Raw genomic sequence first — 24414 nt, 5'->3', positions numbered from 1 at the left:
GTTGGTACCATACTGATGTTTAATGTTTTATTATTGTAATGATGGAGCAGCCTAAACCTGATGGCGAGCATACCTGATGGTGAGCACCTTAATACTGTATACGAAATCCTCATAATTAATAAAGGAAATAATCATTTATAAGTCTGTATGGGGAGGCTTTAACAACCATGGCTGTATTGACCTGTAATATATCCAACATAAAACACTGGGAGATACCACATCGGGTCTGTGGAACTGTGGAGTGTTTGGATGTTGAATTACTGAAGTTTTGTGTTTTAGTGCCCTCTTGTGATTAATCCCAGAACATGATGTCATGACATTATCGGGTCAGTAAGGTTTAAGTGGGTTAACTGAATTGAACTACTTGTATCGAAATATTTGGGCTTCAAAAGGTTCCTTGATGACCCACTGCACAATGCTGTAAAATCATTATAATAATATGTATCCCTTGTGAGGACTGTTGACTTTCTCTTAGATGCTCTGAAATCTAATGTTACAAGTATAAATTAGTTCTCTTTCTAGTTAATATTCAGGGGGAAATGGATAATAAGGGCATACTTCTTTATATAAAAAGCCAAGTTCAAATTATCATGACCATAAGATATTTAACTCAGCCATTTGAGACATACATTAAAGTGAAACTTTATCCAAAAGTGTAGATTAATGAATGTGTGGTGCATTTTGTGGCCTTTTATTCGGCAGTGGCTTAATGACTTTTCAACACTGTAAAAGCATCAAATTAAAATGCAAAATCAGATTATTTTATTATTACCTTGACCAGGTGAGTCATTCACATTCTTTCAAGAGCAAATAAATATCACAAACAAAATCCATACCTTTATTCAGACCTTAATAAAACTCACTATACAACTATACACCTGTGTATGAGTTCTCTCACTGTAAATTCATTTATATCAATAGGCATTCCTGCTCTAGCTCCTTGCTCCGGTTGTTCATTCACATCCTTACACATTTTCATCCATGCTCATGTCCCTTCAATTGTTACTCCAGAGGAAGGCCTTGTTGTCCAACACACTGGCAAGTTTATGGTTGAAGGGCTGGTGGAATTCCCTGAGGAGGTCTCTGCTAGCTGGAAGCATAGGACCCAGGTTTTTGTCTGCGGCCCGCCGGGTGTTTGACATAGGCCGTTTGGTCAGTGTGGCCTCCACCTGCTCCGACAGAGGACCTGCGGGGAGGATGTCAGAGTCCTTTAACATTACAGAAGTGAAGGCTTAAGGCAGAAACAACCATATAAATACACAGCCGATACAGGCACTTTTTGGATACACACCTACACTCAGAAAATCAAAAACTTTTTTGATTGTCTCTTTGAGATTTGCTGCGTAGTCCTCGAGTCGAAGAACAAAAATCTGCTCCCTGTCGAAAACTGTCAGCCAATCCAGCAAGAAGATGATGTACATCCCCAAATTTAGCCTCACCTATGGGTGGAAAAAATCAAAATAAGTCAACATCGTAAGTCTCTTGTGGTGAGATTGTTCCATCAACTGTTGTTTACCAAGGTCAAAGGTGAATTTTCCATCTCAATTGTTAGTTAAAGCTACAGTGCGTAGTTTCTGTCTCCCCCATGAGGAATTCTAAGTAATGACAACAATTCTGTCGGTGCATCCGCATGACACAAGCCTTCCGTGATCGTGCTTCATCCCCACCCCTCCTCCACACAGTTGCTATAGAGCCAAGGAGGACACGGAGGATTAAAAAAACACGATGAACTTTTCAGAAGTGGTAATTATCTTTACTCGAGTTTCTGCGCACGAAAGTCGCCGGATGACACCAATTTCTAAACACAGCCATGCTGAGAAATACAGAGTTTTGTAGAGCCAATAGGCTTAATTAGCTTTGTATCAACTCATTTGGCAATGGCTTAAATGTAATGGACATTCATTATTATAAAAAGGTTACGCACTAAAGCTTTAAACATGACCAAGATGTCCTTAAAGCATGTAAACAAATCCATTAAAAAAAACAAAAAAACATGAACTGATCATTGTCTGTGTATCCAAAGCCTGATGTAGCTCGTTCCTCTGTGTCATAGAGCTTCATCATTGTCAAACAACTGTTAAAACCACCTCAAGGAGCCACTCTGTTGTACTGGGTGACATGTTCCTTCATTATAATGAAAATGAGCACTGCAGTTTATTTTGAGTCACACACTGTCCTGCTGACATAAATACTCACAAATAGTATTTGCAAACAAATGCACTACTTACTCCTGTTTGAGTAACATTTTCTAAAAAACTAGAATGGCCAGATTATTTAGGACATTATCCAAAAGTATATATTTTAGTAGAAAGAATTTGCATTGAGCTGCGTGCCACAGACAGGGCAGGGAAGTTTGAAAGTGCATTGTTGATTTTGCTATTTTTCGTGGGATTTGTCGACAATAAAAAAAGTAATATAGCAAGTATTATGCTTTACTATCCATTTCCATTTTTCCACTTTAAAGTAACGTAATCATAACAACAAGCACTGTTACAATGATTGGTGATATAAGGTTAGATGTCAGTAGAAATTGGTCAGTTATTAAATAGCTCTGCAGTCAATACTTTGATATATGAGCAGAAAACTGTTACAACAATTACATATCATATATAAACTGAAACTGTCATCTCATAACATCTATAAAAAATATTATTTAATGTGCATGGGTGTTTAAGTGTGCTTAAGGTCAGACCAGGCAAAATAACAAAAAATTGTTTTTGTTTTTTTAAAGAGAATATAAAAACAACCAACCGTATATATGGTGGACATATTCCGTATAGGGACACTAATTCTAATTTCCAATTGTGAGGCAACCTAATGTGACCCACACTTACAGCAGTGATTGTATTGGTCATTGTGTGCCTTTAAAGTCTGAGTCCTTCATAAAGCCATTGTTTAATTACTTTTGTTGAATGGTAAAATAAAGAGTGAGACCGTTTTTTTTCATTTATTCCAGATGCACAGACACTCAGAGTCCTCAAGAGGGAACCACGGTGCAACACAAAAATTAAAATACTGTGCTGTGATTCAAGCAGAGTGGCACATACAGATTTTGAAAGCCCTCATCTTCCTCTCATCCGTAGCATGAAAGTCATGTAAACAAAAAGAACCTAATGGTGTTTTTCTGAATTGTTTTTTTGTTAGATTTGAGATAGATTCTGTTTCTGTTGTCTGTTCTGTCTCTGGTTTCAGGTTGAGCTGATTGCTGCTTTTACTGTAGTAAATCTCCCTGGATAACAGTGCTGTCTCTGACATGTGATTAGGGGTGACAACCGACAGAGCTCATAACTCAGCTTGCTGTCTGATAGGATGTATGCTGAAGGGTCTGAAGTGACTCTGGGCAGCTAGTTGGTTGTATTTTTCACTACACAGAACCAGAGTGCAGTAAATTCCATTTACAACCACTCACAGGACAGGTAGAAAGTTTCAAGAAGAAATTCTGTATTTGTTGTTAGGTTTAATTCAATATAGTTATAAAAGCTGTAATGTTATGTAAACTCAGTTAAAAATGAGAACATCATTTCAGCTAACCGGCATGGCGTTGGAGAGGCTGGTGTTGTAGACGCAGGAACGAAGTGACCTCTCATACAGGCAGGACTGAAACAACTGTACAGAGTCAAGGACCTTCTGGTGGAAGTCCTCTGCTGACTTGTTGGCCATCTTAAAATACAGGTAGTCAGAATAAAGTCTGGGAACAGAAAATAACAGAGTTGTAAGCCAGTTGGAACTACAAAAAGACATTTTGCTGGACAATGGTGGGCGAACAATAGAAGTTATGATTTTAAACAAATATGCTCTGCAGGAAAATCCTTTAGAAGCAATCCAAACTGAAAATCACATCTGTATATATATACAAACAGATGTGTGGATGAGTACCTCTCTACTGGATCTCTAAGCATGATGATGATTTTGGCACCGGGCTGGACTGTGTGGATGAAGTCCTGGGCCAGGAACGGAGGCTGTGTCTCCTCCCTGTCTCCGTGAAGATAGCTCCAGGCTTGGTTGTCCCACATAGTGGATGCACTGGCTTCACCTGTCAAGACATTGACAGTCTGAGCATCACCTTGGGTAAAAATAGTAAATTTAAAATGCAGCAAGTATTGCTGGCACAGTTGAGCTGAACATTGCAGACCAAAATATGCAAGAGATGTTGCAAACGCTTTCCTTATGTGGTAACATTATGTCCTCCAAATCCACACATAAAGAGATTTGTGACAGTGCAGTTGCAACTTTTTATATTTGATTTAAATGAATAGTGTAATTTCATTATCAGTAACCTTGCAAAATCCAAATAAGGAGTTTGTTTCACTTCAGCAACCAAAGCTTTAATTTAACCAAGATAATTTATTTATTTATTTATTAGATGGTGCTATCTACTGTCTTTCAGGGCCAGGCCCGAATTTTGAGTCAACCTTATTTATAATCGTAGATCCATGGAGAGAGAATAAAGGTGGTTGTGACAGGCCCCAGGGGCGTTTGAGACTCTGTGTACACTTCTTAGACACTGTGTTGTTAGACCACAGAATATCTAGAATATGTGAGCGCCACTGGGAGCTCCTGAGGTGAGCCACTGAAAAAGAATGAGGCCTGACAAGAAAGGAAAGGAAAACAAAAGAGACCTGTAATTTGGATCATGGTCAGGATCCAATTGTTTTGCCGGTCAAATGTCCTCAGAAAACACCAAATGCATGTCTGAATGTTAAATGGTGCTAATAAAAAATTGATCTAAAAAAAAAGAAAACACCAAATGAAAACTATAAAAGGCAACAGATTATTCCATCTGATGCACAATGGACGGTAATGATACCCACACACACAAACACTCTCACATGTGTTCACCTGTTATGAGTGTGCGGTGGTCTCCAGATGAATTTCCACTGATTCCATCTTGGATGTTTTGGGCTGCCAAGTCAAACAGATCCAGGTAATCTTCTACAGGAAAATTTTCCTGGAAGCCATCTTTGAAACGGATATAACCTGCACCCCAAAGTACAGCCAAAAATAACAATCATTATGTGCACTTTTATAGACTTCAGCACCATAAAATTATCTCAATGGATTGTTCAGTAAGCTTTGAATCAGGTTGACTTAAAAGCCTTAGTTACGTGAGAATAATCAGAAGTGTTCAGTCAAGTCTACCTAAACATAGAAGTAGTTTATTGGGAGATGGCAAGAAATGCTCAATCTGGAAGCACTGTCTGGAGTCATGACAACTATTTATATGTAGAAGCAAGTAAATTGGGACAGACTGCAGTGAGCTTAGAAGTCAGGAATGGGTTGATTACACCAGTATTGTTTTTTGTTTACTATACACAGTACTACTAATTAATCATGTTTAATTCCTTGAAGATACATAATCAATTTTCCAGAGGAGTCCTGATGAAGCTACACGTTTACATCAGTTACCCTAAATTAGTAGTAGCAGTAGAAGTAGGTTTTTAAAACTGCAGCCAAGCAACAAATCTTTTCTTTGTATATTAATCCGCCTTATTTTCTTGATTAATTGATTAACCATTTAGTCTGTAAATCATCAGAAAACTGGAAAATGCACAAAACAATATCCTTGAGCACTGGTTCTCAAACTGTGGTACAAGTACCACTGGTGGTACGTGAGCTCCCTCTAGTGGTACGCTGGTGGAATCTCTGATATATTATTTAAAAATAAAATAAATTAAAGGAGAACTCCGGGCAATTTTTCCGTTAATCTTGATCACTATAACTATGTGAGTACTGTCGATAGCAAAAAAAAAACGAGCCGAATCGGTGCTAGCAATATGGAGCTGCTGCAGCTAATGCCGAGAGCTCCCACTTAGCTAAAACGTATCATAAAGAGTGCCTTTGTGCCTTTTTAACAGACACAAAATGCAATTAAAATGTCTGTGCGACATGAACAGGGCCCTTACATGACAACAAGATGCGTTTTCAACTCAGACATTGTTTAAATTCACTTACCCTGTTAGCTGCTAGCTGCCGTCTGGGATGAGTGAGTGTGTTCAGCCAGGCTTCAGTAATAATCATCACGCAGCAGTTCTGTGTGTATTTGTAGCATATATATCCATTTTGTGTGCGATCCATCTGGCGTTGGTGAATAGTAGTCTCTGCAGTGGCGAACTGTGTGTTAGTTGCCTTAGCCAGGCTAGCGGGCCCGACCGGCATCCTTCTACTTCCTCCCCGCCTTCCTCGCCTGCCGCGGCCGACAACAATCCACGGGCGCCCGCTGGTCTGGTGGATGTCCTCCAGAGGACAGTTCATGCTTTCATGGCAAAATTTTTGCGGCAAAAAAAGTTTATTTCCCCCTCAAAAATAGGTAATTGAGCACTGTAGTGGTTATGATCATATCAGTGACTATGTAACTACATGGAAACGGGCCAAATGATGCCTGTTTCTTGTACAGTAATAGCGTTACTTCTTTTGCCACAAAAAGTTCGCCGCAAAAGCATGAACTGTCCTCTGGAGGACATCCACCAGACCAGTGGGCGCCCTTGGATTGTTGTCGGCCGCGGCAGGGGGGGAAGGCAAGGAGGAAGTAGAAGGACGCCGGTCTGGCCTGCTAGCCTGGCTAAGGGAACTAACACACAGTTCGCCACTGCAGAGAGTACTATTCACCAAGGCCAGATGGATCGCACACAAAATGGATATATATGCTACAAATACACACAGAACTGCTGCTTGATGATTATTACCGAAGCCTGGCTGAACACACTCACTCATCCCAGACGGCAGCTAGCAGCTAACAGGGTAAGTGAATTTAAACAATGTCTGAGTTGAAAACGCATTTTGTTGTCATGTAAGGGTCCTGTTCATGTTGCACAGACATTTTAATTGCATTTTGTGTCTGTTAAAGAGGCACAAAGGCACTCTTTATGATATGCCCCCAAAACTGCCGTTTTAGCTAAGTGGGAGCTCTCGGCATTAGCTGCAGCAGCTCCATATTGCTAGCACCGATTCAGCTCGGTTTTTTTGCTATCGACAGTACTCACATACTTATAGCGATCAAGATTAACGTAAAAATTGCCCAGAGTTCTCCTTTAAGTTAAAAACATAATACTATAGAAATACTACAACATTTCCAATAATAATACTTAACTTAGGATCAGTGAAAAGTAATTAAAAATAAGTGTTTGTTTAAGTGTTAAGTGTTTTTTAGATATCAGCTTGTTACATAGTTACGTTCATTAACGGTGTGCGCATACATCCATGCTTAGTTATGAGCTGTGATGGCAAGATAGTAAGCAGAGGTAAAATAAATGGTTCAAAAACACTGCATTGTGTCTCCAAACTTTAACTATTAGGAAGAGAAGTGTGAATGAGGAGAATATTTCGAGAAGCCCTGTTGAAACTATATATGGACGAGCACAAGTGCTAGTCGCTACTGAAGCAGCGGCGGTGAAGTCTCCACAGCACCTGCTAGCAGCAAATGATGCAAAACAGTAAGGAGATATGACCCAAGTGCCTCAAATTTAGATTCAGTTAGAGCAGGACAGATGATGTACAGCGTGGCTGTGGCTGTCGACAATATAGTTTTTAGGAATAAACCTGCCTCCTGCGTGAACTGTCCGTATCTGAATAAGGTAGGCCTATACCACTCTATTTTAACGTGGGCCATAATGGTGGTAGCCTGGTTGACACCAGACCCTTCTCAGTTGTAACTGAGAGTGGGTCTGGGAAAGGTTCATTGACAGTTAATTTCCAAAGGGGCGTCACCAATGGACGCTGCTCAAATGCCTCTGGGCGCATTGGATAGTCCAACCAATCAGACCAACGATCCGGGTGACGCTGCGCTTCGGTAGCCGTCATGTTGAATGTAAACAAAAAGCTGCTCGCCGTCGCTGCGCTATCGCCGTCGTGTAAAGCCCGCCTCAACGGTTGTGATTGGTGTAAAGCCCGCCTCAGAGGTTGTGATTGGTGTAAAGCCCGCCTCAGAGGTTGTGATTGGTGCCTCGATTTTGGGGACATTGGAAATGGGTTTGAATGGGCTCTTCGCCAGACTGACTTGCAGAGCAAATCTCAAATTTGCCGGAAGTTCGTCAGGGTTTACCCAGGCTGTAATGGTGGTACTAAGAGAGCCTAATATTTTCTGAAGTGGTACGTGGTGTAAATTGTTTGAGAACCACTGTCCTAGAGCACAAGGTGACATCAATAAATGTCTTGTTTTGTCCAGTCTATAATCCAAAACCTAAAAATATAAAATTTACTATAATGTAAGACCTGGGAAAGCAGCTACTTGATCAAAATAGTTGTCTTTAAATCAATGAATCAACTAATCATCGCAGCTCTTTTCTAAATACGTGTATTTTCTGCCATCTGTTTCTGTCTTTTGGATGCATTCAATCCGCAGTTATAACTTTTTTCAATCCATTAGCTAGCTTCCACAGTCAATCTTTCAAAACATTTAGATGACTTACCAAAGCGTTTCCTGGTCCACCAGTGGGGCTCCTTCATCGTGTTGAACTTTACCTCTGGATGCAGCAGCAGCCTGTGGAACAAGTCAGTCGTGCCACACTTGGGCTGGCCAATGATGTAGAAGAACGGCAAGCAGCGTAGACGAAACAGTTTGCCGCCTCTGTGGTATAAGTGCTGGTGGAAGTTGGTCCTCAGGTGGTCACACACAGTCTTGAAGCTCTTTGAACGCAGAGTGAAGAGGTTCCTCCTGTACAAATCAGTGCTGAGTTCACTGGAGAACTCCTCATACCAGCAAGGGCTCTTGATGCCGGGCAGGAAATGGCGAGGAATTACAGAGAACAACTGTAGAGAGGAAACAAAAGGAAATCAGGCAATACAGAGGATTGACAAAATAATGGAAATACTGGCCCTCTAGCCCATTGGTGAATCATGATTTGGAGAAGGATATCATGTTTTTCGTGAAACTCTGAGAGGTAACAATTGTCATTCTTGTGAAAATTGCAGCTTTTTGGTATTGTTACAGGTGGTGGCAGGTAAAAGACAAAAGAGATTATACTTTCATTGGGAACAGCAGCTACTTTATATTCATGTAATTTACACTATAGGCCAGCAGTTACAAGTTCTCATGACATAAAAAGTATCAAAACATCCATAATTTAGGGCTACATGACATGATTTTGCAGCTGTGCAACTGATGCATCCCAACCTGCAGTGTTTGAAAACTGAATTAGATATTCATGTGTCTAACACTGACACATAACACTAATTGGTCATTCAACTTACTAACTTACTTGGGTTGCTTTCTCTGTAATTGTGATTCAGGGAGTTGATGATGCCTCAGTCATAAACACTCCAAAATTACATACAGTAACGTGGAGACGCATGATGAGAACATACACCAAACACTGGAGAATTACAGTACATTAGCACATAGTAACAGCAGTCCTTAGGTCCTTAGCAACACTTAGCGAGACATGTAACCTGATATTTACTTAACATCCCTGCGAACGTTGGCTCCAAGTTGAATTAACACCTCTGTCAGTCTCAACAAACACCGGTCATTATGAGCTTCACAAAACAGGCATTTACTGCAGAGCTGATTGTAAGGTGTTTGTTGTTTGTCAGTATCCTACTATACACTTTTGTCAACACAAAATTAAAGCAATTATAGTGGTCACTTCTTAATATTTTCTAGTGTGGCCTGAATTATCATTTGCCAGCATTTTTTTTATTTTTTTTGTGAAAACATTGCTTAATTGCACCCTGGAGCTACAACAAAAACATCCTTTATTTTGGTTGGCCCACTCACGCACAGCAAAATTGAGTCAGACAAATTTTCCACAGACTTACATGGGAGTCCGTTCCGACAACATCCTTTTCATCAGGCACCTTCCTGGGTGTGTATTCAAGTTTAGAGCCGATGATCTTCACTAGCAGTTTCATGTCTCCTAAATTCTTTTCAGAGGAAATTTCAGATGCTGCTGTGCTGGTTGGCATGACCACAGGTCTGAGCTGACAGGGTAAGGGGGTAAGCAAGAGTCCTTTCTTATCCCACGTTAGGATGTAGGAAGCCATGATAAGAAAAGTCATTGTCAAGCCCATCAAGAAGCTAACCACTTTGACTTTAGAGATGCTCCGCAGGTTAGTCCGGGACAACAGAGGAACCCACTTGACATCCAGATTCTCAGTCACGTTTGTGTGCCTGAAGTTAAACAATGTCCTAACAGGCCTTTTCCCATAGTTCTCAGCCATGGGCAAGCTGTGAAGGCTGTAAGTGTGCTCCGTTTGAGTGTTGCTCCCATATTTGCAGTCTGATAGTGACATACTGACATAAAAGCGCAGTATGCATGTAGAAAAAGGAGACTTATTCTCTCAAGAAAAAGGTTCAAGTTTCACCTACAGGAGGCCGTGTTTCCTGATGTATCCATTCTTTATAGTTTTTAATCTGCAGGTCATCACTTGTCTTCATTTCGTACGTGCTCCCCAGTCTTCAGCAGGACCTCCTGTAAATCAGAAACACTTGTTAAAACATGGCTTTTTATTAATATCACTTCAACTTTCTTTTCACCAAAATTGCAGCAGTGTCGTTTCCTTTGAAGTATTTCAGTCATCTCCCATTATTCCAAGAAAGGTAGTATGAACATTTTTAATATTAGGGTATCTGAGGGAGCTTTATCCCTCTCCGAGGCATCAGTGAATTTCAAACTATACTCCCTTCTATAGCACCAGTCACCTCTAAAAATGTTTGAGGTTAGCTGCAGAGTGTGTGGTCTGCTGCATGGAGCTCCCTTGCTTCATGATGAGGGCTATATAGCACAGCTCTACTAAGAGACTTTCAAGGTCAGAATAATAGTTACGCTGTAATTCAAAACTAAAAACACACGATTATTCTCTGTGAGCTAAAAGCCTGCTGTGAGTTTCATTTTGTTAACCTGGAAGTATAATTTTCAAGATCAAGGTTTTTCACAAAGAAAACCAAGTTAGGTATTGATACAGGTGAACATGCAGTGTGGCAACTGCATGCATTTTCTTTTCTTTTCCCGCCCCATGAATAATAAGAAAGTAGTCATTGTTATTTCTAGTGCTAATGAACTCCAGACATCGAAGTGTAAAATGTTTTTAAAACACTTTTCTGACACTTCCTCAGCCAGTAACGTATTTCTTTTTCTTTTGTTGTAGAGTTTGTAGAGTTTAAAAATCCCACTGGACCTGGGGATTGAAATCCTGCACCAGTATACTACTTTTTTTTTTTTACTGCACAACAGGGGCCTGATAAAGTGCAGCCAACATTGTGACTCAACATGTTCACACTTACATCATTGAAGGTGCATATTTAGAGCATAATGAAAGGCCACTCTGCATCATTTTAGGTGACTACGCTGGATTGAGTCTAATGAAAGACACTATCAAAAGTGCATTAAGGAAAGTGTAGGATCCAGTGTTTTTGTAGCTTGAAGCATACAAATGGTCATACCAAATCATCATTTGCCGACCCAAATGATGTGAGGCAAATGGCACAATTACGAGAAAAAGGTTTTTTTTAACCCTCTGAGGACAAAAGACGCACCGGCACGTCCCAACGATGTTGGACAACAATCCTACTCAAAAAGCAATATTACAAAATTTTATTTCAGACATTTATTTACTATTTAAATCATATATAATCTAAGACTTTGGTAAACTCATTTCAAGCACCGAAACAATTCGTACAACACATCATAAGTTAACGTTTGTTTTCAAAAGAGATTTGAGGTATTTCAAAAAGCGAACATCAACGTTTCAGCTTTAGTGCCAAATTATCTCTTTATACATTGCTCTAGAAAAAAATTGGGCATCACTATACGGAAAGCTGAGTTTGTTCTGAACATTTTGATATGAAACACATGGGGATCGTTTTTATGCAAATACCTTAAAAAGGTCAATTTTAGAAGATATGTGAATATGCCCATATACCTTAGACGGTTAACTCAAGGGAGAATGTTGCGAAAGCCTATAAGCATTGAGATTCTCTTGCATAGCATAGCCCTGATGAATCCGAACTTCATTCAGAAAACAAACATTTTAAAAGTTGTTTGCTTGTTGTCTTGCGGACAGACCTGACAAAGAATGGATTCAGACTTTCTACAAATCAGCATCATGATGTTGTTATTTCGACATCCTTTTGATGTATTTATTGCACTTAAGTCAAAGCAAAATATGTACCTCAAGTAGCTCTGGAAGGGGCAGTCTACCAGACACAGTTCCTGGAGAATGCAGTGAAATTCACAGAGCTGTGTGCATCTCCGGATGATGTTATGAACCCAGACACGACAGTTTCCCAACGTATCTGGGACTTCCACAACAGGTACATGCAGCAATAGTGGTTATTTCGGCTATAGTTGATTACAGAAAGAAAGTATCTACACTGGTGCGCAAGGCGAAAATTTGCTTCGTTTTTTGGATATCTCGGCCTATGTTGCTTTGATTTGGACCATTGTTTTTTTTATCCTGTCTCCTGTGAGTCCCCCAACTTTATGGAAGTGAAATACTATTTTGCTGGAGTACTCCCTTAAGATATTTCAAAAACAAATCATAATCCTGTCATCACAACATCCTCAACACACAGTGCTTGCTTGTGATCTGTGTAAATTCGTTCTTGCCAGCCTTTTCCACCTGTCTTTTTTCATGCTTGCAGCGTTCCCCTTATCTCTCTTTTAATGTTGCAACACTGATATTAATCATGGGTTACTCAAGCAAAGTCTGCATGAGTGCATCTAGAGTAGTCAATAGTTTAAGTTATCTGGGAATAATGCTGCTTTTGATACAAATCATGATTCCTGCCTTACCCTTTTCTTAAATTTCCATATTTTTATGTTGTTTTATACCTTTTAATGATGTGTAAAGCCCTTGCTACCTGTGTTTTGAAAAGTATATTAATGAATGCTACTGTTCTCCAGTTTTGCTCATGCCTCTGCATATCTTTATTTCTACAAATCCAGGTAATTGTTATCCTCTCTGTTCTCTTCTATCAATCTAGTAGTCCCATTAAATATTAATGTCTAGTTAATGTGACAGAGCATAAAGAGGACAGTAAGAGTCAACGGTAAAGCACAGAGTGGAGAAGTGAAGCAGCAGAGAAAAACTGTGAGAAAGAGCAAACAAGACAGCCTTTATTAGACCTCTTTGGTCTAAAAATCGATCTGCTGTGGGAAGAAAACAGCAGGTGGGATTGACTGAGGTGAAACTCCATCATCAGAATCTTGCTGACTCAAAAGCCTGCATTCATCATTGCATTAGATGCCTTTGTTGTCCTAAGTGCACAAAATGTCAAGACTCATCCGGTATCAAAGACAATACAATTTTACTCATGTTGTTGGTGAAATTGTCTTCGGAGCAGGTTGTGACTCTAGAGGCATAGTGAGAGAAACAAAGTGTCTCCCTTGTGCTTTCTGACCACGGTGGGAAATCTGTAGCAGGAAAAGTTAACCCTCTCCTTGATTTCATGTTGTTTATGGAGAAGGAGAACCAGGAAATGAGTCGTGGGAAATGCAACGCTACCAAGCCACGGCCAAGAGACGTGCGGGGCCGCGACGTGTAGTTACATTTTTCGAGAGATGCACGTCAGGCTACGGCGTAGGGTCCGGCGTAGAAGCAGAGTGGTCTGCGGGGGTCTGCGGGGGTACGACGTTGATTCTATGTACAACCACAAAACGGCCTTAAGTATCCCTCTTTCCCATCCTCAGGTCAAAATACCAACTTTGCACAAGATATCCAATGAAATGAGGTGCAGACTGCCATGAAATTTGTTGAATCTATTTAGTAGGTGCAACCATTTGATTTTATTAACCTAAAGCTTTTTATTTCTAACAACACCAATGAGGCCAAGAACATAAGAGCTGCTATTTCTTACATTTACTGTAATTGAGATTACTATAAATCCAGGAGTCTTCTCTAGATAATTAATAGGCTTGTAAACCCCACTCTTCTCCTGTTAGCATATACTGTCAAACAACCAACAAAATCCAACAGGAAATTACACCTTATTGAAAACAACTTAAATGTTTTGAAAACCCAGTCTCTCAACTTTACACTTACTAACGTCTTTATCATTTTCCTGTATCATACAGATGTCATCAAACCTACTGGATAAAATACAATCTTGGGTCGCAGGTTATAGAGTTTACCAAATGCAAACAATTTTTATTTTGTTTTTATATTGACCCTTTGCACGTGACCTCACGCTCCACTCGCGCAAATTATGAACGCCATGACGGACGGCGGAAGAGCTATGCTGTAGACGGACGGCAAGCTAAACTTGTACGTTTTCGTTTGTGTTCTCACATTCACAATCTGCAGAGTAATCCTCACCAACACAAGCATGTGTATGTATTGCCTTTCTGTTTTAAATGAGTGATAAATAAAATGATCCTCAACCAGCTAGCTGCCGTGCTACCAGCTGTCCTGCTAACAGGTCCAACCCAATGATGACCCACATAACTAGCTAACATCGGTTATTCACTGACCTAGCTACATATCCAAAAAAGAAAACCGTTCCCTTGATCATTTAACTTAACACACATACAAAAAAATCGGTTAAATTAAAGATGACATGGCACAGAAACTAGCTTCAAAAATGAGTTAAATGCGGGTCTGCGGAGCTCCTACCACGGCTAGCTGACGAGCTAACTGCAGCTAGCTTTAGACTGCTTGCTAGCTGCTGCCCATCGCGTCGTAATATCCACCGGTCAAATCTAAACATGTGACCGGTGGAACAACAAATGTGCGGCCAGCTGAGGCATGCCCGGGCAGAGACGGGGTGAGTGGACTTACCAGAGTGTTGGCATACGGTGGGCAGAGAACATTTATATATGTCTCTCTGTCCTATTCTTCACATCAGTGAGGCTTTCTTCTCTTGTTTCAACAAAGTGAATACATGACGAAGTGACTGGAACTATCCATCACCTCTCGCGCGTGGATTCTAAATGTTCCGGCTGTTGTCCGGTCTTTGAGATACAGCCGTTGTCCGTTTGTTTTTAATCACTACACGCGGTTCACAATACACGGTTAGTTAGCGTAGTTACACACAGTGAAATGCTGTAATGCTGCTGGAGTGTGTGAAGCTATGGGCTGAGCTCTGTTATCTCAGAGCTGTTTGTTTTGGAGAAGAGTTGTCAGGCAAAGTGGAAGAGTGCTGTCACGGAGGATAATGGGAGCAATGCCAGTAAAGTTGTTATAGCACTTTTTTTGAAAATAGTTTAATGAGCTTAAAATTGCACATTGCAACTGTTATTTTGAAAAGCTACAGAGATGTATTAATTATATATTAATAAACCCCTATAATTAAATATATAATATAATATAATTAACACATTAAACACATAACAAGGCCATCCTTGTGGTGCAGTCTATGAAGAGTCATATTTTACACATACTGTAGTGGCTTTAATTATCACGTCTTTAGCACACATAAATGTAATTTGTAGAATATGACACTTTTAAGAACTGTAAATGTCAAATTAGTTTCTATACTTTTGAGATGATACGTCTTCTGTCTGGACGCTATTGAACCTTACAAAGGCAAATTGAAATTCAAAATGAAATACATTTTTTTTACTGATTTGTAATAACAATATGTTCAGCTGTGATAAAGGTCTATCATATCAGTAGTTTGTGCCTGTTACATGGACAAACCATGAAGCTCATTATTTTTAATTAGTCCCGGCTGTACAGATTCTACAGCTGTGTGTCAAATTTTGAATTTAACCTTTTGCACTGCTGATAAATATTAACAAAGTGCAGACCAACGACTTGTTCCTTCTCCGTTCTTCCTTCTAGTCCTACCTCCTTCAGATAGAAGACAAGGTGACCATTTTTTAAATGTGATTGCATTTACTTTTACATTTCAGAATTCAGATGGGCTCTCATGCATCTGCTTGAAATTCTGTTTGGGGTGTTAAATTGGGTGCAGGTTATGCCATTACATGGGCGTGTCTTGTACCCTCTCATTTATCCCCCTCTGTATACCCTTTGTGACAACATGATGCCAATCAGCCTCATCCCAGTCTGCGCTGCAAAGATACCAACTGAACAGCAAATGAAAAATCAGCATTCCTGCAGAGCTCTTCCAGAGACAATATGCTGCATGCTGCATGCAGATGTTCAGCTCAGTTTAGCATCGACATTATGAAATCTGATACCTGAGATAGAGCTTCTGCAAATGTGACAAATGCCTTTCAAAAATCCAATGTGACCACAAAATCAGGTAAAGACAGGAGACAATCAGTTGCGAGAGCCAGCACTCATTACACACACATATTCTTGCCTCTCCTGAAACATGTTTTAATCATGTCTTCATGTTTATAACTGTGTAAACACAGCCTGACCTTGTTCAGTACACTCTTTGACTGGGACTTGGCTGAATCCCAGCACTGGGAAATGGGAGGCACAAGAGAAACTAATGCCACAAAAGGAAATAAGAAAGCCTCCCTGTTGATGGGGAAGTCAAACAAAGATGGATGGGATACCAAAACTGCAGTAATAATAGAACTTTCTCTATGTGGATGAAAAAGAAAACAAAAGTCAAAGTAATTTGAACAACAGAAAATAACATCACTGCTGGGACGTACTCTTTCTCTGGCCATTTTCACAATCAGATCATGGATACCTTTTTGGCAGGAAATCTAACAGCGTCCTAAGAGAACAAATATCTCAGGAAGTGGGCTTCATCCGTCTCATGATGCTGAACTAGTCCTCCCTTCTTTTTCACTTCCAACTAAGAGAAGGAATGAGCGGGTTGATTTTCTATCCCTTGACTTCACAGGAATCTGACTCCTTAATCTGTTAAGTAAGCAGGCTGTTGAAGCAATAGTACAGTCTAAACAAAACAGACGTGGAAAAAATATAATATAAAAACTTTTTGTTTAACAGTAGTGACTGTCTTGATCAGCCAGGTCAACACAGTCCACTCTGACATCTGGAATGCAGATGATCCTATAAAGCTAAACTGTGTATTTGTGCATGCATGTACGTGTATTTATTTGTATGCATTCAAGACATTTCTATTGGACCTGGAACTTATTGTTGTACTACAAAGACTCACTTCCAACTTTGTGACATTCAGAAAAGCACAGAAAAAAAGTCTTCAGCCAGTGGGTGTCATGTGACCTGCAATAACAGTTGTGGCCACTAAGCCAAAATAACACCAGACAGCTAAGGTGATAATCTGCAAAAGTTAAGGCCAACTTTGGGTTTGCTTAGATCGGGTTCGGATCATCTGACTAGGGCTGCAACTAACGACTATTTTCATAGTCGATTAATCTGTTGATTTTTTTCTCGATTAATCGATTAGTTGTTTGGTCTCTACAATGTCAGAAAATGGTGAAAAATGTGGCTCAGTGTTTCCCAAAAGCCCAAGATGACGTCCTCAAATGTCTTGTTTTGTCCACAACTCACAGATATTCAGATTACTGTCACAGAGGAGAGAAGAAACTAGAAAATATTCACATTTAAGAAGCTGGAATCAAAGAATTTTGACTTTTGTCTTAAAAAATGACTCAAACCGACTAATCAATTATCAAAATAGTTGGCGATTAATTTAAGAGTTGACAACTAATTGATTAATCGATTAATCGTTGCAGCTCTACACTGCCCTACAAAGCCAAAACGCAGTAACTACGCTAACACTGAAACTGAGAAAAATGCCTTTAAAGTTTTCACTGTGGCCAGCCAAACATGTTGTGGGTAGATTAGTGGTAATACATTCACATTCATATGATGCCTTGTTAGGAAGTATTTTTTGTAGATAAAAAACATGACCACTGATGTGACCTTTGACCCCAAAAATGCAGATACTGCACTCTGCCTTGGGATAACCTTAAACAGTTAAAACACTATTGCAAAGGCAAAGTGCAGTATCTACAATCTAAATGTGTTTATTACCATTTTATTATTATCATTTTTGATTGGTTTTAATATAGTTTTTTGTTTTATTTATTGATGTTTGCAAGTTGTGAATGCTAGTAACCCTCAAAATTAAGATATATATTTTATTGCAATGCTTCATTCTTTCATCAGTGTTTGGCTTTGGAATTTTTGTTTTAAAGTAATTAATTACAGATCAAGTATGTTTTGAAAAAGTAGTTAAAAATTAATGCAATTTACAGTTTTTTTTTTCAACTGCTTACACACACAAAATCTTAACATGTCACACAATTTCATCTGACACCTTTCACTCAAACACCACAATACCAAATCCGCAAAAAACATGCATTAATTCTCAGCCTTCGACTCAGTTTTCAATTTCATAAAACATTATTTGCAAAACACCACACAGAATTCATTACCTAACACACACATATGTAACAAGATTGAGGATAGTCAGTCGGAATTTGACAGCTAATTAAAACGCTCTTCCTGCCAGCCCAGCTGCTAGTCCACTTTCCTGGGTACAGCTAACTTTAGCTAACTGTAACTAACTTGACTGGAGCCACCTTTTGACTTTTGAACCATAACCATTTTCACTAAAATTGGATTAGCTGCCTGATGCATGAACAGATCAAGAAATGAATGATGCAAGAAACATCAACATGATCATACGAGGATTATCATAACATTGTCGGAGTGGATATTGCCTTCAAGTGAGCAGGTTGGCTAATGTCTTTAATTTGCTAGCGGCTAGCTAGCCATGGTAACAGTTCATTGATAAAGCGGTCATTTGCCAGGCTGTGTGTTCATATTTTGCTATCTTCCTTACACGTCTCTGGATTGGCATTTTAACGCGGGTTTAAACATAATTTTACCATGAAAATGAGCCATAGCATTTCTCAGTAGGCTACCTGGTAGGTTTGTTGGTTCTGTGTTAGGGACCGTTATGATCGGGACAAAATTTTTGGAATATAGGTCCCTACAGATAGGATCTTGCAATGGTGTTGCACTCTGAAACCATTATTTTCAATAGCTTGTGCAGCGCAAGAACGATCTGGCTACAAAGTCAGATTGCAATATCTGCAGTGTCAAAGCTGGGGAAACAAAGCCAGAACGCAGTAACTGCTAAATCCAAGCTAATACAAAGCCAGAATGCAGTAACTGATGTTCAGTACCGCAGTTACTGCGGTTTGCCTTTGTATTAGCTTGGATTTTGTAGTTACTGCAATTTTGACACTCTCGTTTCTCTGAAACGGAACACAATTAAACCAGGAGACTTTGTCACAAGAAGAACAGATGTCACAAAGCCTATTTCAAGTCATAACTCAATTTTGACAAAATGTGTAGTTACTGCGTTTTGGCTTTGTAGGGCAGTTACTGTACATCTGACTGCTAAAGTTTCTTTCTTCTCAGATCTCTGCAATTAACTTCCAACGTTACTTAGTGATTAGTCTATATCTTTGACGTTCCACTTCCAGGATTGCTCCAGCACCGCTGGAAATTCCGCCGGATGCATGTATTTCCCGTTTCCTTCCGCTTTCTTTGTGTTGGCATTTTAAACCCTGGTTGATTTATGAGGACTATGGTTAACTGCTCCTCAGATCTCTGCAGGGTAAATCCAGACAGCTAGCTAGAATATCTGTACAATCTGAGTTTTCTTTCGCACGACTATTTTGCAGCGGCTCTGTGCAGAGTTTAACGCCGCCCATGACGATTCTGATTGGTTTAAAGTAATGCCATTTAACCAGAGCACATTTTCCTCCCATCCCGAATGTTATGTGGAGTAGCCAGACCCTCCTTCAGCGCGCTTTGGAGGAGGGTCTTGCAAAGCGAGACTACTTAATGATAAATCAAAAATTAAAGTTGTAATAAAGCGGAGAGATCCTTTAATCGTCTGATTACAAAATGATGATGAGGCTAATTCATTCTTTTCAAGAACATCTGACCACAGTGGACTTGCATCTGCCACAATCCAAATGCTGATAACACAAGATCGAAGAAAGCTTTTAAATATATAGATTATTGAAAGCCTGATTGAGCTTATTGATTTGTGTTGAGAACACCACAATTTCAGTCCTTAATGGCAACAAAACTGCATGTACTTACTCTTTATTGTTGCTCAAGAACCACGGTAAAAAAACAACCTGTTATACCTGAGCAATATATATAAATAGGTAGCAAAAGTTCAGCTATGGCTTTGGTTAGTAAACAAAGTTTGGTGCTTTCCTCAATCCTGACACATGTTTCTTCTTGAGTTGTAACTAGGAGAGCTTTTGGTTGCAGATTACGCTGATGAAAAACGCTTAAAGACACAACCTGTCAGTGCCGTTCAACTGCCACAGCTTTTGAATGTGTGGGACAACCTCCGATTGCAATCCTGTTTGCACACACAAAACACGCACAACGTGACATGTAGAAGCTTGATCATACTTGTTGGATTTCTTTATGAACTCTTGTGAGCCAAAATCTGTTCACACACTTAAAAAGCATCTACAAGGTGTAAGAGGTAAAACTCATAAGTAATTCTCATTTTTAAACATTTACAATTAGACTGTAATTAGTATGTGTCATTAAAATAATTAATCATGCATGATTTCTGTGCCTACTGTATGTTTCACTTTGAGCACTGTCTGATCTCACATTATAATGCTTTTAGACATTAGGGAAAATATTTGTCCTGGCTGGTGACTCATTCAGGGCTACAGCACATATGCAGCTTACTATAAAGACACTTTTGATTTGTTGAATTTTGTCAATTTTTCCTGTTGATTTTACATTTTACATTAAGTTAAAATGTCATAAAAAATGTAAAGAAATGTTATCCCTTTAGAATAACTTTGGTTTCTAAAGCAATTTGAGTCATAATGTCCTGAATACTGATGCTACAATGTAAATTAATATATTATGTAGGCTACTGTATACATATGATCATGTTCATTAAGTGTGTCAGAATGGATACTGTTGATACATGCAAATTCAACCACAAAAATGAGTAAATATTAAATTAAATCAACTGCAGTGAAGTAGAAAGCTTTCTGACACAACTGAAGAAAATATGATATTCAAACAAGACATAATAAACAAAGAAAAATCCCTGTGAAAAACATCATCCGAAAATTCTTCAAGAGCTGGACAGCTCGAGCAGAACAACAAGGGAGTGATAGATGCGGAGAAAGGTTTGACTACGTTGAATCATCCTTTCTCAAACAGAAACAATGCAGAACCAATCTTGCATTACTGAGGATTGTTGTCATCTCAAGTAAAACAAACTACCAACTCTTGAAATAGAATCTTGGAGCTGTTGCCAAAACAATTCAGTGTCATGCAAACCTCCCACATTCCTAATGCGCTGTGAGTGTACAGAATAATTTTCTTCCATTTGCAGTGGACCCCCAGAGTCCAGTCTAAACAATCTGATATGGTTCAACCCTCTCGCTCTCCCTCTCCGCTCATACTTTTAGCATTACCTAAGCCTTCAAGCATCAGCCAAAAGAAGCATGGCTTTGACATCTCACCCTCTCCCGGCAGACATTTGTTCCACAAACTCGGGGGGCAACCTAAAACCTTCCTGCCCAGTAGAGTAGACCTGACAGACTGCAGGGCTGGGCGCAGCAGCAGGACTGAGGTTTAGCTTGGGTGTGTGCAGAGTTATGGAGGGTGGAGAGATGCTACATACTGTAACCACACCTATACGTATGTCCTCCTCTCACTCTCAGCATCTACGCTTTCTCCCTCCAATTAACAATAAAATACAACTTTAGTGATTTAGAAGCTGCACTGAGAGTCCACAGAGGCCAGGTTTGTCCAAAGGTCTGCCTACCTGTCAGGACCGCCACACTGCAGCCTCTTTAATATAGTAGAATGGGGAAAGCAAGGGGAGAAAAATGAATGAAATGTCAAACAGAAATTGTGAGTGTGCAAACATCTCACACATCAACAGATCTCACCCCAGACATCAACCAAACCCCAGCAATGAGCTGCTGGAAAACAAATACACAAGTCACTTCATGGCTTGTTTGCTGGGATGCATGAGAGAAACCATTTAGGCATAATGGAAGGAATTAGGGGAATCTGTCTGTCTGTTCTCTGTAGACAGAGAACACTCCAGTTTATGTTACTATAAATAAAATAATAAGTACAAGAAAAGTGCAAGATGCTGTGAGAGTGTGTACAAATGTTAACAGTACAGCCGTTTATGTTTGCCTCATAACACAGTCAGTGTCTGGCAGACCAAGAGTCTTTTACCCCATGGAGACATGACACTGAGATATTCTGCAGCTGTTCAGTGAGGGAGAAGATGTAACCAGGAGAATAGTTTCAAGCATTACAAAGTCTTAAACACATAGTATGGCTTTGGGACTTTATAGCTCATTTCAGGACACTTGTTAAAGAAGCTATGTGCAGTTTTTTCCCTAATGTTTCAGTTAAGTTTAGGCTATTATGGGGTGTTGCTACATACAGGCTGTCAATTCACAGACACAGCTATACTACTCTGCATTCAACGTGCTTGATATCAGATTACCACAACGTTTTCTTGGGGATTTATGATCAAATCTGACAAAAAGGTGGGGGAAATACTCAACTAGTTTTAGTATCAAGATAATTCACTTGAAAAAAATGATCAAAAACGTTCATTCAGCTGAGGGAAAATCTCTAATTATGCCTGACATCTAACAAAATCCTTTTTCTTGAATCTTTTTGTAATTGATTATTTGGTTGAACAAAGATACTCACACTGGAGTTGAGTCTGCACGCGCCTCTTGTGTAGCCTCTCACGAGCCACGATGACGACCAATCAAGGCGATTAAAACCACTTGACGGGCGTCTGTATGAAACGGTAAGTGAAATAAATGAGAATGTTTCCTCAGCATTAACGGTGTTCATGTTGACAAACGCCGGCTGGGTTTTGACGCGGAAATGCGAGACTTTCCGGAGTCTCCATCTGACTGAGCTCCCCTGCGCGCGGCACACAGTCAAGAGGAGAGAGGGGAGGTGCGCGTGAGGAGCAGCGCAGGAAACACCGGCACCGGAACCAATCTTATCTACATCTCAACCTCGAAATGCTTTTGATTTGGTTTGACCTGCCGTTATGATGAACTGTAAATCACTGCAAATCAATAGATGCAGGCTACTCATTCTGCCAGCTTAGGGGGTCCCTCTCTGGGTCTCCATATTGGTCGCTGTGTGGAGAGTTACCTTAAAATAATTGTTCACCTATCAACTTCGTTAAAAGCTATCCTAATTAGGGAAATTAATCAACAAAAGCAACAGTCCCTGGATGAAAATCTGTGACATAAAATGCATGTATGTGTTATTTCACGTTAGAAACCCCCTTATTAAAGCTACTGCATAAAATCTGATGCACAATGCGTGCCCTCATGAAGCTCCACATAAACCATTAACATGCACACCATGTGCTGTAAATGGTGCATTTTATTTAATTTGGTAGCATCACAGCGGTTTCATTTTTATGGACAAACCACACTCTTTGAATACATAGCAGCCCTCCAGCCTTGAAATAATCTCCATATTATTATTTAATCTCTGCTTGGGTTTCCACCCCACTGCCATAATGGTACAAAAATTGGGAAGGTATTGAAGTAAAACACTATATGGCCTTGGGTGAATTGGAGATAGATGTCTTTGAAGCTCATAGTTAATCATTCACCAGCTGTCATGGTATGTTTTTATACCTTATTATAATTTTTTACTTTTAGTCTGAAGGACAACCTGTTCTTATAGTGTACTGAAAAATCTTTTTGAAAGCAATATTGTGCAATCAGGGACTTTTATTGCTTACAGTATATCTTATTATTACCGGAAGAGCTGTCATGTGCATTACCACTTCACAAGGTCATACTGTTCCTGTATACTAACAAACTTAGTTGTCATGACTCACTGTGGGAGTCAGTGTGGATGTTTCACAATGGCACATTTGGCCTAATGATAAAACCACAAGCTCTGCTGAAACAAAACTGAACTGCAGGTCCACACAAATGTGGCGCAATGGTATTTATCACTTTGTTTATTAAAAAGCACAGAGTACATATTTATCCAATTAATCGTTTTCAAAAATGATGGGCATGTTTTGCTGTTTACCATTTGCCATCTCAAGACTCTTAAAAAAATAATTAATAGTAGATCTTTAAAGTGGGGTTGTGTGACTCCGTCAAAAACAGTAATTTTACCTTGCAGAACACGGGAGTTGCTGGTCTACTGCTGCCTCGATCAGTTAGTTTGTGTTATTGTGTGAACCAATGGAGGTAGCGGAAGACCAGAATCTCTTGTGTTCTGCAAGGTAAAGTTACTGTTTTTGTCGAAGAAGTCTGGTGGCTTTAAAGAGAGCATAAAATGGCTTCAGTTCCCCGTCGTAAAGACCCTGTTTGACGGCAAGGTAAAGCGGTGGAAATATTACAAATATAGTGTACACTAACACAGATTTTTTTTTTTAGGTGGTCCTTTTTTAGGTGGCTAGAATACATTTTGCTGCGTGGCCTCGTCAACAGCATTGCTTAGCTTCCATGTTGGGACTTCTGTCTGCTTCTCCAAACTGGGGGCGTGCCGACCGTCAAGTAACTCTTACAACCCCACTTCAAAAGATCCAGTCTA

General features: G+C 39.7%; 1 protein-coding gene across 1 annotated transcript; it reads right to left on the bottom strand.

Moving 5' to 3' along the window:
• Positions 1-739: 739 nt before the first annotated feature.
• On the bottom strand, positions 740-22816 carry LOC116055643 (carbohydrate sulfotransferase 15-like). The gene is made up of 8 exons (XM_031307669.2): positions 22540-22816; positions 9754-10406; positions 8406-8745; positions 4840-4977; positions 3877-4033; positions 3532-3688; positions 1292-1439; positions 740-1186 (listed from the first exon to the last, which is right to left on the bottom strand). Exons 2-8 carry the CDS (start codon positions 10225-10227, stop codon positions 996-998), a joined length of 1605 nt encoding a protein of 534 aa, XP_031163529.2. The 5' UTR covers positions 10228-10406; positions 22540-22816; the 3' UTR covers positions 740-995.
• Positions 22817-24414: the final 1598 nt, after the last annotated feature.

Source organism: Sander lucioperca, chromosome 15 (assembly GCF_008315115.2).
Source record: "Sander lucioperca isolate FBNREF2018 chromosome 15, SLUC_FBN_1.2, whole genome shotgun sequence".
NCBI classification, from domain to species: Eukaryota; Metazoa; Chordata; class Actinopteri; order Perciformes; family Percidae; genus Sander; species Sander lucioperca.
This window is presented reverse-complemented; position numbering and strand designations above follow the sequence as displayed.

Coding starts and splice junctions, on each gene's coding strand:
- LOC116055643 (XM_031307669.2), bottom strand. CDS start 10,227: ATGTCACTATCAGACTGCAAATATGGGAGCAACACTCAAACGGAGCAC. Junction 4,978..8,405: donor GTGGACCAGGAAACGCTTTG/GTAAGTCATCTA, acceptor TTTGGGGTGCAG/GTTATATCCGTTTCAAAGAT. Junction 3,689..3,876: donor CTTAGAGATCCAGTAGAGAG/GTACTCATCCAC, acceptor TTCTGTTCCCAG/ACTTTATTCTGACTACCTGT.